The sequence below is a fragment of the Talpa europaea genome (assembly GCF_964194135.1).
Source record: "Talpa europaea genome assembly, chromosome: 5".
NCBI classification, from domain to species: domain Eukaryota; kingdom Metazoa; phylum Chordata; class Mammalia; order Eulipotyphla; family Talpidae; genus Talpa; species Talpa europaea.
This window is the reverse complement of record NC_140071.1, coordinates 70,451,192-70,471,063: the sequence shown is the minus strand read 5'-3', so window position 1 is coordinate 70,471,063 and position 19,872 is coordinate 70,451,192. Positions and strand designations below refer to the sequence as shown.

General features: G+C 37.1%; 1 protein-coding gene across 1 annotated transcript in view; it reads right to left on the bottom strand.

The window, feature by feature from the left end:
* Positions 1-15,545, bottom strand: part of WDR36 (WD repeat domain 36) — a gene marked incomplete at its 5' end in the record, with an annotated part of 42,342 nt that extends 26,797 nt beyond the window's left edge. The window contains 10 exons of the mRNA XM_084233721.1: positions 758-823; positions 1,303-1,423; positions 2,049-2,224; positions 2,390-2,522; positions 3,567-3,621; positions 6,114-6,246; positions 8,459-8,576; positions 9,969-10,069; positions 11,713-11,740; positions 15,384-15,545. Of these exons, the coding sequence (XP_084089847.1) occupies positions 758-823; positions 1,303-1,423; positions 2,049-2,224; positions 2,390-2,522; positions 3,567-3,621; positions 6,114-6,246; positions 8,459-8,576; positions 9,969-10,069; positions 11,713-11,740; positions 15,384-15,545 (1,093 nt within the window). The remainder of the gene's footprint in view (positions 1-757; positions 824-1,302; positions 1,424-2,048; positions 2,225-2,389; positions 2,523-3,566; positions 3,622-6,113; positions 6,247-8,458; positions 8,577-9,968; positions 10,070-11,712; positions 11,741-15,383) is intronic.
* Positions 15,546-19,872: the final 4,327 nt, after the last annotated feature.

Here is a 19,872-nt window from a genome sequence, read left to right as displayed (position 1 = left end):
CATAATAAAATGAATATAAATATCAATTTTTTTGCAAATAATATGATCTTATAGTCACATCAATCAAAAGAAACAACCAAATAATTATTAGAATAGTTCACTAAGAGCCTCTCTGGTGGTCTAGGGGTTTAGTCTCAGCACTATCACCACTTCAGTCTGAGTTAGATCCCAGACCAGGGAGCTAACCCACCTGGGGCAGTGGACCTCTCCTGTCTCGCCTACTTCTTCCCTAAGCAGTATATTTCAATAGATCCCCCTATTCTGCTCCCCACTCTGTCTCTGGTGAATCCTCTTACCCTGCACCTCTAGCCTACAGTCCAGTTCTTCTACGGAAAAAAAAAAACAAAAAACAAAAACCCACCAAAACAGTGAGTTCTCTACAATGCAGCAATATTTGATCATTAGATTTTACAATCACATATATTTTAAAAATGTATCACTGAGCATCTTAAACATGTAGGACCAAGAAGGACAACTAAAACTTCACCCAAGAACATAAAAGACAATTTGAACAATTATGTATCATATCTCTAGCAGTGAATCTTGAAGATAGAAAATTTCTCCAATTTAAGTCCAAGAGGAATTATTTTGATACTGATTTTAAAATGATCCTGGAATTTATCTGGAAGCACATACATGCATGAATAGATTGTGCCATTAGCTTACAAAGATAATGAAAACAAAATTGAAAACATGTTTTTACTTAATGAGCAAAATATTTTCAGCAGCTTTTTTTTCCGTCTTGCAAATGACCTACCATGTCCCAAGCTTTTGTTAAATTTTTCATGTAATGTGGAAAATGACTGAAGAGTTCCATCTTGACCTGTTGATATGTACAGAAAATTCTTAATCAAGCTTCATCAAACAATGGACCATTGAATCACATATCTTTCAAAACTAAGTTCTATAAAAATCGATGTTGCAGTTTGCGCACTTTAAAGAGAGCCAAACTGCAATTATATATACTTCACTGTACCATTCAACGTTGCACAGAATGCCATTTAATAAGAACAAAAGATAAAATGAGCTACCAATAATTTACAAAGTATTCAAATACAGAAAAACCATCCTTTCAGAGGCCTAGTCTATCTGTGAGGATTAGCTCTAAGGACACTTCAATAAAGATATTATCATGAACAGTGCTCCTAAAGTATTCAAAAGAATCACTTTATTTTACCAATTTTCAAGTCACTCAAAGGGATATTTGAGTCTAAAAATGGGTAAATACCAAACCTAATAACTAGGAAGCATCCTGCTCTCAATACTGCTGTAATAGACTAATAGCACAAGCCAAACACTCACTTGCACTAAGAATTTGTTGTCCATTTTGTCCATAATATCTGATTCTGGTAAGAGGAGCACTATGTCCCATTCTGAATCTCAAAAGACGTCCTTCACCTGTGGGACCATCAAATATCCATATCTGTCAAGAAAAAAAAAAGGAGTATTCTTCCATAATGTGTTAAGTGATCTGCAAGAAGACAAGTTACCTACTAGGTATGTTTGCTGATGCCAGAATGTGAGCAGAGGAACAGATAAGCTAGCTATAACTTTTACTTCATTGCAGTCATGAAGCATACTGTACCTTTTGTTTCATCTATATCAATACCTCATCTCATATTCTTCTTTTTTTTTTTATAGAGGCATGTTTAATTTATTTGTTTGTTTGTTTGTTTTGTTTACACATGCACTGGGTACAGTCAGAAGCGCGGGAGGGTGAGAGAATTCACCAGAGCCAGAGCAGGGAGCAGAGCAGGCAGAAGGACCGAAGTACACTGCTGAGGGGAGCAGCGGGCGGCAGGAGAGGTCTGAGCGCCATGTGGGACCCTCCTCCGGTGGCCGGGGAGCGGCCGGGGAGCAGCCGGGGATCGAACCGGCGCCGCAGAGGCCACGGGCAGCTTTGCAACCCTGCGCTCAACCGCTGCACCACCGGGGAGGCCCCTCATATTCTTCTTAACCTCTAGGTTCAAGGCTAATACATTAAAGCAGGCTTGTAATAATCCAAAAGGTAACTCAGCTAAGCCAGATAACAACAATAATCATTTTACCCTGAGAGCATTGTCAGCACCATTTGTAACAAGAAGTGGTTCTCTATGGAGAAATGTTAGCCCAGCAATTGCTGTAGAATGTGCATTTCTCATTTGATTAATTAATTTTTTGTCTTCTAGGTCCCAGAGTCCAATATGGCCACACGGGCTTGCAGCTGCCATTATTGGATGACCATCTGTTATTAAAACGAAACAAAACAAAACAAAAAAAACATTAAGAAAAACATGTATCACTAAACTTAACATTCTCTCCACCCCTTTAATTCATAAAATTAGAAAGACCATGTACCAAAAACTTAACCATATTACTTAATGTTTATCAACAATAAGTTAAAAGTTACCTGTGCGAAATGATATGGAAGTAATAGGTCCCCAGTCTTGACGAAATTTCATTAATGTTTCATCAAACTTAATGTTGTGAATAAAAACCTGACCTGATATAAGGCCAACAGCAACAACATCTACAACTGGTGCCTGAAAATTAAATTATCCAACTTTTAATTTTTTAAATCAAGATAGTTATAATAATTCTAATGATACACATTGTTACTTGTTACCAGTAGACATAATGGAATATCCTCCTGAAGGTGACAAAAACAGTAAATATGGCTATTCTAACATACATTAAATTTTTTGGCATTTACCTATGGAAGTATTTAGGAATGATTTTTCCAAATTACTTCCAGGTTTTAAATGCAATAGTCACCACCACCTCCCTGCACCTAAAACAGCTGACTTGGCAAGAAAACAACAATAACAGAAAAAGAATCTGATCTGGAGGCAAGTGCAGCAGCCAGGTCCTTGAGATTTAAAAAAAAAAAAAAGAATCTGATATGTTATCACTATAGATCATTGAGTGGAAACAGAAAAAGAGACAACTCTTAGAAAACATAAATGGTAACATAAGAGGTCAACTACAAAGGAAATAAAGAATTATTTATCTAAAGGAACTAAAAAATCCATAAAATTTATTAAAAGTCAAGTTTGACAATTAGTCTCTTCCATTTATACAATGGCTTGATATAACAGCCCTATTAATTTTCTGTTTTAGTACAGAAGATCAAAATCCAATACCATTACAGAACAGAAACAAGGTAAACATTTTATTGAGTTGCCATCAAGCAACTTCTAAATCTGAGACTCAGTGTAGACTCAGTGTAGAAGCTGGTGATATTAATATTAATGATACCTTGCTTCTAAAGTACCTATTCACTTGATATCTTTGGATTCTTCTAGGTAGCAAAAACAGAGCAAGGTTAATGGTAGTGACAAAAGATAAAGGACTGCATATAAACTGAGTAAGTGCAAGCACTGATTTTAGAAAGAGTACAATAGCTATACATTCATTCATTTACACAAACATATTTTGCAGACTCATATAAAAACACTATTTTCTTCAGATATTTATAAAGATAAACTAGTTTACATATTATTTAAACTTCAGGTTTAAAAGATGGCTGCGCCCCTGAAAATGAAAGATCCTACTATTAACCTTATTATTTCTTTGACTTAACTAACCTGTTGAAGAGCTGTCACTCCAACTTTCCATCCTGGAAATGTGTACAGGAGTTTACTACAAGAAGAAAAATAGTTGAAAGCTTTTCTTTGAGGAATACAAAATCAGATACATATTCAAAAGTGAAACATTAACAGGTGATATTTATGTTCTTACTTTGGCAAAGTTCTTACTTTGCCTCACACTATTATAAGTACATAAAATGACTAATTTAGTACTCAGTCTTAGTAGGTACATATTATCAACATTTCCCAGATAAAAAACCAAGATTTTCTAAGGTCATTATTATGCAAATACGGTGGTAATTAATAGAGCCCAGACAGACCAATTCTAGATCCCAAATTGCAACTAACTACTATTCTATGCTACTTTTTAAAGAAATTAGAGAACAAAGAAAAAAGATGAAACAGTGGCTTTGAGGAAAAAGTGGATTGACCTAGAGATGACTATGTTAAGTCAAGTAAGTCAAAGTAAAAGCCAGCAGATGGTTTCACTCATCTATGGAATATAAATAACAAAAAACAAACATAGCCAAAACACAGTAGGAATAAATCTTTTAACTCAGTGAAAGAATTTTCTAGTTACCAGAGGGAATAGATGGGAGGGAGGAAATGGAGACAGAGGGGGCATTGGGACAGGTGGTTTAGAGTAGATAAATGGAATATATACACATAAGATCAAAATTATAACCCCAAATTTAAAATTAAAAAAAGTAGAGGAAAAAAATAAGTAAAAAATCATTTTATAATGCAGACTACATTAGAATATAGACAGAACTTATTTTTCACTGCAATATTTCTAGAAACATAGCACAAAAAGAAATACATTGAAACTGGGCCTCCCCTGGTGGCACAGTAGTTGAGTGTGGGGCTGTGAAGCTGCCCACAGACTGTGCAGCGCCGGCTCGATACCCGGCTGCCTGCGAGGGTCCCACATGGTGCGACAGACCTCTCCTGCCAGACCCACTGCTCCCCTCAGCCTGTTCTGTTCCCTGCTCTGGCTCTGGTGAATTCTCTCACCCTCCCGCGCTCCTGAATGTACCCAGTGCTTGTATAAATAAATAAATCTTAAAAAATATATATATATTGAAACTGCAATACTACTCATATTACGTAACTTTTCTATGACAATGGTGATACTACTCTAAATTTTGGCATCAAGTCATGGAATGACAAATAGTAAGTTACTGGAGCAAAGAGAGCTATGTGAAATTTTTATGATAATATAGTAGTAAATCGTGTACTAAATTCTGTAAGGAGTCACAGATTAGTTCTGCAACATTTATGCAAGGTGTACAGCAATTCCACTCCTAGGTATTTACCCAAAGGACACAGAAACATTAATTCAAAAGGGCACCTGCACCCCTATGTTTATAGCAGCACTATTTACAATAGCTAAGCTTTGGAAATAACCCAAATGCCCAAAAATAGATGACTGGGTCAAGAAGATGATCCAGTGGTACATATACACTATGGAATATTACTCAGCATTCAAAAAAGATAAACACATGCAATTTGCAGCAACATGGATGGTGCTGGAAGGGATCATGCTCAGCGAAATAAGCCAGAAAGAAAAAGAAAAGTACCGGATGGTCTCACTCAGCAGGAATCTAGAAAACTTAAATAAGAGACCAGGAAAAAGAATAACTATAAGAAAGTTAAAATCAAAATCAACAAACAACTATGAACCAGAGACACTCTATGGGGGGTAGGGAGCAGGGAAAGGAGGGACTGGGGTCAAAATAAGGGGGTTGCGATTGTATGGGAAATATAAAAATAAAATTGAAATTAAAAAAAAAACATACAATAAAGAAAATAAACATCATATAATGACACTATGGAGATAACCTTAGGGGCAGGGCAGTATCTCAGTGATTATCCTTGAGTTTGGCACAGAGTAGGTGATCAATGACATTTGCTAAATTGAATGGAAATACTGATTTAAAACTAAGAACTAGGGTAAATATTAAATCTCCAACAATCTTATTTTCCCTTTCAAACCTATAAGAACTTTGGAATATAGACTGCTCTGTAAAGAAGTCTAAACTGTTATTTCCCCCCCACACATGAATGTTCAAATATCAAGTAGAGTTATTCAAAATCATTTATCTAGTCTTCTATCTAGGCCAATATTATGTTAGACGTTCATCATGTTTGTGGTTGATGATATAAACCTTTTACCCTAACCTTTAGTGCTAACACTAAATTAACACTGATTTGCTTGCTTTCTTACTTTTTAATTTATCAAAAATCTAAAAAGCTGCCCACTGAGAATCTCAGTTATTTTCTGACTCTATATTACTTTATTAGAGCTCTTCTATAGCTGTATGAATTCTTTATAGTACACTTTTCACAGAGCACTTATAAAGTTGCCTATGTGCAGGACCACATGCCAGCTTTCACATATATGATGCTATGAATACTTACTGAAAGCCTTCCAAGTAAACACAGAAAGACAAGAGACCTGAAAGATTTTAAGTATGCATTAAGGAATAGTAGGTGAGGATAAGTGAGGAGTCACCTAAGTCATTTTTGAAGTAAATTGCTTACTTGGACTTTACATTCCACAACTGCAGACTTCCTTGTTCACTGCCAAGAAGTATTTTATTCAAGTAGGTACTCGGATGCAAAATTGCAGAAATTTTAAATACTGATTTATCAAATGTCAACTGCAGGTATTCTTCTACAAGAATGAAAGTTATAAATAATGCATTTTTTTAATAAAAAAGTTTAAAAAGTTTTTCATATACCCATATATGTAGAATTTAAAGTAAGTTTACTGTACAAAGACTTATATACTAACATAAATCAAAGATTTATATACTAACCTATAAGCATTCCTTGAAAATTTAAACAAATATGAGATATTTGTAAATGTAATTTAGACTGTAGAAAATTTTCTAAAATTTCAAATATCAATACCATAAAAATTTTACTCTGCCAAAATTGGCTTATAGAAAAGAAAAAAATAGCATTAAAAAAGTGCCACTAGGGATTTGCCTTACTATTTTTATAATTTGATCAAGAGTCTGAGAGAATGTTGTTAAGTGAAAAACTTGTACTAAGTTCTTCCAGGGAGTGAAGGGCAAAATACCTAGAGAGCCTGCTGGAACATCAAAGATGTAAAAAGCCTGAAGCAAACCTTGATGAGACTAGTAACAGCGCTTCTGGTACATTTTAACAAAATAACCTTTAACAGGAAGGGAAAACAACTTTTAACTCTGTGGAGGGGCATGGCACAGCCAGTGATCACTTACTGTAAAATCAAAACCATTTTTAAAAATTAAACGTATAAGGCCTCCCCTGGTGGTGTAGCACTTGAGCGCTGGGCTGCGAAGCTGCCCACAGCCTCTGCAGCACTGGCTCTATCCCTGGCCGCCAGCGAGGGATCCCACGTGACGTGTCAGACCTCTCCTGCCGTGCCCACTGCTCCACTCAGGAGTGTATTTTTTCATCAGTCTGCCTGTTCTGTTCCCCACTCTTGCTCTGGTGAATTCTCTCACCCTCCTGTGCTTCTGACTGTACCCAGTGCTTGTATAAATAAATAAACAAATAAATAAATAAATCTTTGAAAAATAAAAATTAAAAAAACCTATATGTAAGTTTTCAGCCATGGTTAAAATAAATTTTCACCAAATTTGAGAATCAAAGACAGTACATTTCACTTAATCTTAAGTTTCACATATTATTTAGCAAACTGCTGCAGGCTCCCAGGGTATGTGCGTACCAGTTTAAGAAACATAAGAACAGGTGACAATTACAAATTTAAAATTTAAGAATTAGATTCTCTAACTATGATCTCCTGACATGGTGACTACTTTGGAATTCTGTTCTCTCTGCTTGACCCAAGAAAAAAATAGTGACTAATTTAACAAAAACATGAAATAACTCTCAGAGGATGAGGGGTAGAGGGAAAATCCCCAAGATTTTTATTAAAAATAAACATACTGCATTAAACACTACATTAATGAAGAGGTATAAGTTAAAGGTGTAAACTTTTATTCAGGAAAGTTGGGGCTATATAGGTTATCAATTCCTAATCTTTGAAGATAATACATAGTCCCATATACAATTTGACTTCAAAGTTATTTTAGACAATGCACTAAAATATGAAGTCATGGTTAACATTCCCAAGGAGAATAAACCAACCAGCTCAGTGTTTCAAACTTAAAGAACACTGACTCATAGCCTTAGAAACAGGTGCCTATTTTTCCTTCAGATTATATGATCTTCAAAGATTACTAATATAACCTTCATAGAAAGTTGAAAACACAAATCAAGAATTAGGCAGGTGTGACATATACCCAGTATTTTCTCCACAGAAAAAAATAACATGTCACTAGAACTATAATGGAAAAATGCACTGGTTGAGATAAACACTACAGTTAACTCAACTAGCTGACTAAAACTGCTTATCCAGGGCCTCCCTGGTGGCGCAAGGGATTAAGCACCGCACTATGAAGCAGTGTGCAGCCTCTGCAGCACGAGTCCGATCCCCAGACTGGCCAGGGAGAAACCCACATGGTAAGGCAGACCTCTCCTGTCATACCCGCTGCTCCCCTCAGCAGTGTATTTCAGTCAATCTGCCTGTTCTGTTCCCCACTCTGTCTCTGGTGGCTCCTCTCACCGACCGCAGCGCTGGCCTATACCCCAGTTCCTGTATGCATAAATCGATAAATCTCAAAAAATAAAAATAAAAAATAATAAAAATAAAACTGCTTATCCAATTTCTTCTAAAGAAGACTTTTTTTTAATAATGTTAAAAATCATTTTCTAAAAAATTATTTACACTTATATATGGCACCTCTGATATAGAAATACTTTCACACAAATATCTAATTTTACCTACATACATAGGATCCCATATTAAAGCAATAAATTAGTTTAAGTCTTACCTTCTGAATATATGTGCCAAATAATAAGAACACTGTCAATATCAACAGAAATAACATGATCCCCAAAGGGCTGCAAAAGATGAATTTCTGCCTTATGACCCTTAAAAGTATGTACCACCTATAATGTCAAAGTTCAAAAAAAATTCAAATTATTCATTATTACATAATATCATTCATATAACTCCCCTCCCGTCCCCCCAAAAAGCTAATCCTAAAGATGCTCACATTAAGAAATAAAGGTCCAATTTCTGATTATCCAAGGATGGGTTAACAAACAGCAAGGAATCAGGCATTTTCAGCTGTTCTCCCAGCCAGTTCAATAATAAGGAAGTGAAAGCCTAGACTCAGAACAGAGAAAGGAGACCTCTGAAGCTCAGTCTCACTAGCTCAGGAAGGAGGCATGCAGACTGCTGGGTACCTCACCCAATTCAAGCAATGTAACCCCTGCATCTTGGAAAAGTTATGTTCAGAAGGCTGAACTCTACAGTCTCCACCACCAGTTGTTTTCCAGATGGGATGGGTAAGAGATATAGGCTTCTTGCCAATACTTTTTGTTTTGATCCTCACCCTTCAGTAACTACAGTTCCCCATGGTTTCATTTCTCACCAGGCTTTAGTAACACATTTCTACTACTTGCCCCTTTAGCACTATGGGTTTAACAGATAGTCTCTTACTGCTGATAATCTCTTACTGCCTGATAGTCTCTTACTGCCTTCCCACCCATACTTTCTATATATAACCCTCCAAGAAACACAACAAACTGCAATATAGTGTGGAAAAATGAACATTTCCCCTAATGCTCTAAAAATTCACAAAGGCCCCATTAACACAAGTAAACTGCCTCCCTCTACCGTAGGTAGTGATGATGGAGTACTTTTGGAACACTTATCAACCCTAGTAAGTTTTCAGGCATTCCCACTATCACTTTCCCTTTCCCTGGAGCACTAGAGCTAGTTTATCCCTCAAATTAGTTGTTCCAGGACAAACTTAGAAACCAACTGACAGATTAAGACAAGAAAAAAATTCTTCCTTAGCAGTGAAGAAAACAGAAAATCTAGCTTCTATATATAAATGGAACAAGTATTTGGTTCTAGAAAAGGAACCATGAGCTGAGTTGTTCAGAACAAAAATGCCAATCTACATAAAGCAGCGGTACGTTTGTTTAGGAATCTCCCATGAAAGCATTTTCAGAATACACATAACTAAATTCTATCCCAACCAAATATACAGAGCAGACAGCTCCAGATATGAGACCAGACCAGGCATGAAAAGTTTGAAAATGCCTAATTAATCTGATGGTCATCTCTGGCAAAGAAAACTAATGTAGTTAATGTCATCCATTTTCTCTTCCTTTAGAAAACTAATATGCATTAAAAAAAAAAAAAAAAGAGTATGTCTGGAGTGTCCCAGATTAAAGATGGCAACACTAAAGTTACCTCCACTATCATGACAATTAACTACAAAAAAACAAAAAAAGACAAAAAAATTAAAATAGTTCAATGATACAAACCTCTTTATTACGAGCAAATGCAGAGAAAATGTTTCCATAAGCAGCAAATACTAGCCTTCCATCAGCTGCCATACAGCATATATCCTGTGGAACAGAGTTACCTAGGAAGAAAGAAAGATAAAATAAAAAAAAAAAGAACTTTCAAGATCCTAGAACAGACAGAAGTGTCAAATATACCTACAACATTTTTTATGGCTATAATTTAAATATAGAGAAAAGAAATATGAAAATCAGAGAATAAAATTTTGACTTCAGTTATTTCATTTTTTTTAATTTTTTTATTTTTCCAAAGTTATTTTAGACAATGCACTAGAATATGAAGTCATGTTAACTTTCCCAAGGAGAATAAATGTTTAGTATTTTCAGACATAAAAAACCGTAATTTTAAAGAAATAAAAAGCTTTTTGAGGTGATTTGTAAAAATTCCACACTTGACACACAGAACTATAGCAGATGGTCACCCAATATTCATGTAAATATCTTCAGGAACCTAAAGTTCACCAATACCTCCAGGAAATTTTTTTTAGCAAATTAAAAACCCAGATCTCTGTCCAATTCTACCTTTTGGAGTATCACACCTTGCCCCCTAACTTCACAAAACAGTTTACACTCTGATTCTTAAAATTAACAAAAAGGTTTCCACTCTATCTTAAGGTAAATACACCTTTCAGCTCTAGCCATTTCTTATGATACAAATGTCTTGTTTCCTCTCTCACTAGCATTGCCACACTGGCCTTTTCTGTTTATTTCCTGATTTGGAGGCAGGAGAGTTAGAAGATAAATAACTTTTTATGTAATTTTCATGCTACATATTCCATTTTGAGATTTCTCATTTCTAAAATATTATTTAGATTTATTACTCACTTTCATATTCTACTTAGGTTATAGTTTTTCTTTTAACTTCTAGTCTTTTAAAATAAATATTTATCAGATACGTACTGGGTTACCTATAATTCCCCTGTTTCTCTCCTACAAAGATCAAATTTAATAGTGAAATTAGAATCTCTCAGCCCTAGTAAACCTTTTACTCTATTTAACAGCCCCCCATACATATATGTTATATTACATACATACCTATACATTTTTTTTTCCCCTTTCTTTGCAGGGGGAGGGGAATAATAGAACCAGAAAATCACTATTCAGTAATCATACTAATATCTAATTCAGAAAAGAATCATCACTAATGATAAAAACAGAGAGAAACTTTGAGAAGAATATCTACATAGTCTCAATATATGTTATTACAAGAAACTTATTAATTACAAAGGGTAAAACTTTCAAATGGAGTCTCCTGATAGTTTCACCCTAATCAAATGATCAGTTTTTACTGCCAGGATCAGAACTAAGCAATGTCATGTGTCTCCTGACATGATTCACTGAGAATTCAGCACCAATTCTTTGTTATTCCAGCCTTAATACATAATCTAAGTCTAATCATAAGAAAACAGAGAAAAACTGAAAGAATTTTAAAAAAGAACTAGTATCTACTCTTCAAAAATCAATGCTGTGAAATGCAAAGTCTAAATAATTATTCCAGACACTAGAGAACGAATAAGACAGGACAACTGAATGCAATATATGTTCCTTCCTGGATTTCTTTCTTTTCTTTTTTTGGGGGTATGTAAGTTTATTAGAAATGCATAGTAGATTCCTTACATGTTCCAGAAATCTTAAATTTATGTCAAACTTTTAAAAAATTAAACATACAAAGCATGCATAAATTCAGAGTAAAGTCTATACTCACTTACTGCAACCAGACTAAGTTTCTGAACCTGTTTAAAAAAAAAAAAAGAAAATGATTAATTATATTGTCATTTAAAAAAACTGCAATAACATAACACTTGAAGATTGAGATATAACCTCATACATGAATTTGCTATGCTGTTGTTGCTAAATAAGACACTAATCCTAATTTCCATTACTAGGAAAGTTTGTATTTCCAACTATTTTATTAGGGGTGGTGATGGAAGAGATATTTTTCTATAACAGGCCATATAGTGAATATTTTAGGCTTTGCAGGCTATGTGATCTTTCTTGCAACTACTCAATATCTAATTACGTGACAGCAGTCACAAAATACCTAAGCAAAATGGAGCGGCTGTATTCCACCAAATTTATTATATGGATATAGAAACTTGATTTTCATTCATCATGAAACAGTCTTCCCCATGAAATACTCTTCTCTTGATTTTTTCCCCAACCATTTTTTTTTAAAGATTTATTTATTTATTTATTTGTTTGTTTGTTTGTTTGTACGAGCACTGGGTACAGTCAGAAGCGCAGGAGGGTGAAAGAATCCACCAGAGTGAGAGTGGGGAGCAGAGCAGGCAGAAGGACCGAAGTACACTGCTGAGGGGAGCAGCGGGTGGCAGGAGAGGTCTGCCGCACCATGTGGGACCCTCCTCCGGTGGCCAGGGAGCAGCCAGGGATCGAACTGGCGCTGCAGAGGCTGCGGGCAGCTTCGCAACCCAGCGCTCAACTACTGCGCCACCAGAGAGGTCCCCCAAACATTTTTAAAAATGTGAAAACCATCTATCTCAGAAGCACCGAGCTCAGCAAGTATAAGTGAAAATTCACCCATTAGAGATGCAAGAGTGCCAAAGACTGAAAAGGCCCTTGGAGATCAATTAAACATATTATTTCTTAAACAGAAGTAAACACATGTCTCTATACCATGCCAAAATTAATTTTATTGAATCCTACTACAAGGCAATTCTATTTGAAGGTTAAATTAGAATAAACACAAACATGCAGAGAAAAAAATTAAAATATCAAAACCATTTACAAGTCATAGGTTATTCAAAAACATGGTGAGGAAAACAGGGTCGCAGACCATAGTTTGCTGACTGCAATTTATGGTTACTGATCCAGCTATATGACCTTGAGAAAGTTACTAATCTCCTTGTGCCTTGAATTCCTCACCAGCAAATGATTAAAACAGCTATCTACTTTATAGGATTATTGTCAGGATTCAATGAGTAAAATCTGTGTAAAATAGAATGGCGTCAAATACATAACAAATGCTCAGTGTTAGCTGCACCACCACCTCCATCACCTAGCCACTGCTTGTCTTCTTTGCCCTGAAGAAAAAAGCTCCTCTCTATGAAGTTGACTAGGTATAACAATAATATTGCCATCGCCATGAGACAGAGCACTTGCAAATCAAACTAGAGACTCGAGTGCATTAATTAACATTTTTTACTCCCAAGTTATTTTCAATTTCAGCACTCACAGCCTAATACACTGGTTGGTTGAACAGTGTACAGAGCTCTTAAACAATAAGCATTTACATGCTGCTATGATTACAGTAAATTTTAGAATTAGAGAAGACCTTAAATGTCATCTTTATTAGGACTAAATTTCAATGCACAAATTAAAGGAACTTTGAAATTTAGTCCTAATAAAGATGACATTTAAGGTCTTCTCTAATTCTAAAATTTACTGTAATCATAGCAGCATATAAATGCGTATCGTCTGAGCTAAATTTCAATGCACAATTTTTTTTTTAAGATTTATCCATTTATGCATACAAGAGCTGGGGTATAGGCCAGAGGATGTGGAAGGTGAGAGGCTCCACCAGAGACAGAGTGGGGAACAGAACAGGCAGATTGACTGAAATACACTACTGAGGGGAGCATCGGGCGAGACAGGAGAGGTCTGCCTGGCCATGTGGGTTTCTTCCTGACAGGGCCGGGGATCAAACTTGTGCTGCAGAGGCTGCGGATTGCCTCATAGCGCGATGCTTAACCCCTTGCACCACCCGGGAGGCCCTCAATGCACAAATTAAAGCAACTTTGGGTCTCCCCGGTGGCGCAGAGGGTTAAGCACAGCCTCTGCAGAGTGGTTTGGCCAGGGAAATTCCCACATGGCGCGGCAGACCTCTCCTGTGTCTCCCGTTGCTCCTTCAGCAATGTATTTCAGTAGCTCTGCTTGTTCTGCTCCCCACTCTGTCGCTGGTGAATCCTCTCACCCTCCTACGACTCTGCCCTGTACCCCAGCTATTGTATAAATAAATAAATAACAAATTAAAGCAATTTTTAATTTTTAATTGTATCCTCTAACAGGGTTTCTTAGGAAGTAGACCATGGGGAAAAAGTGTGTAATATAAGTGTAATGAAAGACAGTATTTATCAAAAAAAAACACTTCAAGACCTCTTTAAGAAAACTAGAAAAACTAAGGTATATTTTAAAAAGGAAATTTTTACCAGCAAAACCAAAAGTCAGGGAACAAAGTACCCTTAGGCAGAATGCTAACAATAAATAACCTTTCAAGATGAATCTTGTCATTCTAAGCCACCTTATTTCCACCACTAACCCAGGCTTTGGAAAAACCAATTGCTCTCCACCGTGAGCAGCACCATCACTTTCCTGTTCCCTAATTAAACCAGCTCCCAACAACCCACACTTCTTGCTAAAAACCCATTTGATTCTATAATCCTTCAAGGAGACCAACTCTACAGAACAGTTTCCAGGAAAAGTGCTTAATTAACACTGATTATAATCCTCATCAAACAGATACTCCTTTCTCAAGGCACACCTTCATTTGGAGAAGATATATAAAAGAAGTAAATGGCAATAAGACTATTTCAGAAACTGATGGGATATTCAACGAGAATAACCATCACTAACAAAGTGAAAAGCCATTGGCAAGGAGTCATTTTCCTGCAATTTATTGTCTAGTTATATAAGGGTGCTAAGGAATGACACAAACCTTGCAAAGAAACTGCTGCAAAGCTCAAAGTGGCACCATGCGTGATAAACGCTCAATATTGCATGAAAATAGATGTTCAGGTAATATACAGGAAAATGATTTGTTACCAAGTGTGAACAGATCCCTAAATCGTAATTAATCTCACCCTCTCCAGTTCTCCCGCGTATTTTAGTCTGAATTTCTAACACTGTGTCGTGAACTGCGCAATAAAATTGCTTGGAAGTTTTGCCATTAAGAATATAAGGGCTGGGCCTCCCCTTGTGGCGCAGCGGTTGAGCGCTGGGCTGCGAGGCTGCAGCGCCGGTTCGTTCCCCGGGCACCGGCGATGGTCCCACAAAAAATAAATAAATAAATAAATAAATAAATAAATAAATAAATAAATAAATAAATAAAATAATACAAGGGCTGGGTCTAGTTCTAATCACGTGTATTTCAATATATATCTTCTAACAAATCGTTCTGCATTAGCACTGTGATGTTCTCTAGTACCTTCCCCCAGCAAGACTTTCTCCGACTCTCCCCAGTGAGCTGGAGGGCTAACTCAGCACATGGATGTGATGCGGTGGCGAAACCCAGCAGGATCCCGTGAAGGAAGAAGACTGTAGAGAAACCCGTTAGGTGGGGGAAGGCAGCGGGATTGCCCCAGGACACAGGGGTAGAACCGGGGCTGGGGTTCCCGGGAAGCAGCAAAGGAAGTCACTCACATCATAGGTATGGAAGCTCTTGCCCACGCAGGTCGTCACATAGAATCGACGCTTCAGCGAACTGAAGCGCACCACGTGTGGAATGTCGTTGCTAAAAAGCCCCAAGGCCCGGAAGCCCGCGAACAGCGCGCTGGCGGTGCGGCCTCCGGCTTCCGAATCCATCGCAGTGCCGAGGGGCTTGCTCTGGGTTCGAGGGCTGGTAGAAACCGCGCAACCGACCCTCTGCCAGGTCTCGTGGTTCGATCTCCAGATGGGCCTGCAGACCTCAAAGCGCTTCCGGTGTCAGCTGCCAGTCGCGTCTGCGGGAAATGCCCTTGGTGCAACTGAAAAAGAATTCCCTCCAATGCTTGAAGGGGAGCCGCCACTTCAGTTCCGTAGCCCGCAGATTCCAACTCCTTACTGACACTCCCCACAAAGGTGGGACTGCAAGAAACTCGCGGTTTTCATGCAATCTGGGGTGTGGAGAATCAGATTGCATTTGTGATGATAAAAGCCTATAAAACCATGCGATTGTCGAGAAAAATTTAACACTGACTGGAGAGTTGATGATTTAAGAAAATGCTGTTTATTTTTTATGATTGTAGTATTGCAGTTGTATGTTAAAAGATCCTTATATTTTAGAGATACGTTTCGACACATTTATTGACATATTAAATAATATACCCGGTGATTTGCTTTAAAACAGTTGGAGGTGAAATGTAGAGGTTAGATAACGAAAGTTTGATTATTGTTAAATATGGGGAATGGGTGAGTGCATTACATGATACTATCCTTAAGTTTCCAAATAAATTTGAAATTTTCCATAATCAAAGGAATACTTTTTATTGAGTTTGTGTATAGGAAGAAAATGGGATATTAAACAATTATTTTTTTTACTCCTGTATTATGGAAATACAAGTGATTTTAATTACTGGGTGTAAGGTAAATGAGTTAAACATCTGGCTATTTTTCGTTCCACTTGCTTCCACATGCTTCCACACAGTGGGCAGCCCATACCTTCAATTGTTATGTTTTCCACAATTCCGACATCTAGCAAAAAACAGATGGGCTTTGCATTTCCAACAGTGTATCTGTTGTGTAGCTATGGGCAAGTAACAGGGTAAAGGGAACTAGCAACTAGGAGTTGCTGTTCTCCCTCTCTGTATTGGAGTCTGTCTTGCTCTCTCTGCCTGCCTGTGTGTATGGTCTCCTGTCTCAAAGGACTGCAAAATCTACTGAAGACTCCAAATCCTCTTTTCCGTCTGTGAGAACTGACAATGAACCTACCCAGCATGGGATGGGATGGTTGCATGACCCAGGGTAGACATGTTTAGGAGTTTTCTAAATTGTGTATACTACAATGCAGCTTTTATGATGAGAAACAAAGACTCTGACATATTATCAGTCTGGGGATTAAATTGCAATTGAAAAAGTTTCCCCTCTAGGATTTTATAATTTACAAGTCTTTGACACCCAGCTTAATATAATCTTTAAATTAAGGCTGTGAGGTATTTAGTGAAAACTTTATATTACTATTTCACAAATTATGAAACTGGTTCACTATGTTTAGGTGGCTTGTCCAAAATTCCATAATTATTTAGTGCTGATATCCATACTAGCACAAAGTTTAGAATAGGAGTAAAAGAGGATCACTGAAGGGCAGCAGAAGAATGGGAAAAAAAAAGATCCACCAATCATTCATTCAAGATTAAACACTGGGTCACATCATGTGGATTCATATTAGATAAAGAACTTGAGATTCCCAGAGATTACTTAACTTGTCAAGGATTACTGAATTAATGATGGTGGAATAATAGGAAATTAGGCCTGTGACAATCAGATCTACATCTGGCAATGAGACAAGAGTTTGAAAATTATCATGGAAAATCTGATAGTATTATCACAACAGATATGCATGTTAGCTGTTACTCTTTTTACTAAGAGATGCCCCCAAATAATGTGGATGCAGTAGATGTCAATGTTTTAATTTGATTCAATAGATTAGGGCTTCACAATATTCAGGTAAATTATATATATATATATATATATATATATATATATATAGTGCTATCATGTCATTTCTGACTTAAAAAAAAGTTCAAATATGGTTTTCTGAATATTTAACCTGGAGGCCATTTTGTAACAGGATAGTCCCCAAGGAAAGGAAAGGTGCCAGATTCCCTGTTCCACCCAAAGAAGGGTGGAGCTGAACAGGGAAGAGAAGAAACTGGAGAGAGGAGACTGGAGGAGGAAGATTGAAAGGATAGAGAGCCAGTAGGAGACCTGCAGGAGGCACACAGAGTGGAGAGATATGTGAAAGACCTCTGCTTGCTTCTTGGTTTTGGACTGGTAGAAATAGAGGTGGACTGGTAGAAATAGAGGTAGAAAAGAGACCCATGAGGAGGTTAACAATGGCAGATTTTATCTTGATTTTGCTCTTTTTGCCCCAGATGTACTGGGCTCCTTCTGCCCTTTTCTATGAGTCGCCACCAGCAAGTGTCTTAGGCTTATGGCAGATTTTCTGGCTCAGGGGCTCTGCTTTCAGCTAACCCTGTTTGGCTGGGCATTTACCCCCAAGTGGATAGGTAATTTTCGGGTGTTTGATTTGGAAACTATACTCTTTCCCTTCTCTTTGTTACACACTAATTGTATTAAAGTTCCTTTCCATTGAAGGTCTTACACACTAGATTATGTTAGAGCGGGCAGGTTTGGGAATTCATGGGTGCCACTCTCCCTGCCCTGTAACAATTTATTCTTTGCTCTTGATTTCATGTATTAATCCTCTAAGATGGTCTTAAGTGATTCTTACTTCTTGTATTCATGCTCCTCTCACACTGAGCTGTGTAACCAGGTCATAAAAGAAGTTGAAGAATTTTACTTTTACCCTCTTGGATTATTTGCTCTGTGATAAGTCAGCTGCTATTTGTATGCATACTAAAGCAGTCCTAGAGAGTGTTTCACATGGGCAGGGAATGTGGGCCTTTTGCCAACCACCAGGACTATTTTGCCAGACTTACAAGTAAACCATTGTAAAAGCAGATTCTCCAGTCCCAGACAAAGCTTCAGATTACTGCATCCCTTACTGACATCTTGGTCGCATGAAAAACTGAGTCAGATCTGCTCTATTAAGCAACTCCTGAATTCCTGAGTCTCACTTGTATAATATAATATGTGTTTATTGCTGTTTTAGGCCACTAAGTTTTGAGATAATTTACTACACATTGCATAATCAATATGTTCATGCTTATCTTTCAAATCAAATTTGAAAATATTTATACTTCATTTTATTGTATTGACAGAAATATGTCAGAAATTTAAGGTAGTTTCAAGATCTTCCTAATCCACCCCTTTTTCATAGATGAGTGAACTATGGATTACAATTGTGTAATCAGGTGATAGAAAGCAGGTACTACATTTTAGTGTCCTCATTCTCAGTCTAAGACTCTTTCTGCCTTGGGGAATTGTTCATTCTGAATGTTTCATTTTTCCTCTGGTGGTGGAAGATATCTGAGAACATGTCTTTCAATGTCAGTGTAGTACCACTGGACAACACATTGCACAAGGATATTGCACTAAGGTAGAAATAAAAAAATTTTTTGGTTCTCCCCTGGTGGTGCAGCGGTTGAGCGCTGGGCTGTGAAGCTGCCCGCAGCCTCTGCAGCTCTGCTTCAATCCCCAGCCACTGGCAAGGGTCCCACATAGCATGACAGACCTCTTCTGCAGCGACCACTGCTCCCTTCAGCAGTGTACTTCGGTCCTTCTGCCTGTTCTGCATCCTGCTCTGGCTCTGGTGAATTCTCTTACTCTCCCACGCTTCTGACTGTACCCAGTGCTTGTATAAATAAATAAATAAATAAATCTTTTAAAAAAAAAGAATTTTTTAAAAATTAGTCAGATATATCTATCCACAGATAAACCTTTACATCACTAAACATTTACATCATTAAGATGTTGAAATGGCAATTCTGATCGCCCCTTTGGAGACTATAGAAAATGCTTGTTTTAACCAGCCTCCTTGAGAAATGTCTCTTAAACAATGCAGCATAGAGAAATCCCTTACCAGCTAACCATTTACTCAATTTTTTGCATGTAAATTTTTGTTATATCAAAATACTCTCTGCTTTTAAAGTAATAAAGGATTTAAGTTAATCTGATTCACAGCTTTGCCTTTCATCTGATATGAATTGGCTGCTTTTCTGATTTTCTACTTTGGAAACTCTGTAATAGCCACAGATCCAGTCCTAATAATTATAAATTCCTAAGACAAGAACAAATTTTACCTGATAAAACAACAGTACATTAAATGGTTGTTAAATGATACCTATGCTAGCACTTAACCTGAAAGAAGTGTAACTTCCCTGAAAAGAGTATGCTTGGGGTTTTCTATAACTATGGGCATGCATGCAACATCATCTTGTTTCATAGTTAGGCTGGAGCAATGCTGTTTATTTTAATTTCCTTTGTCAATCATACCGGGAAATCAAAGCTGAAGTACTCCATAGTAATGCTC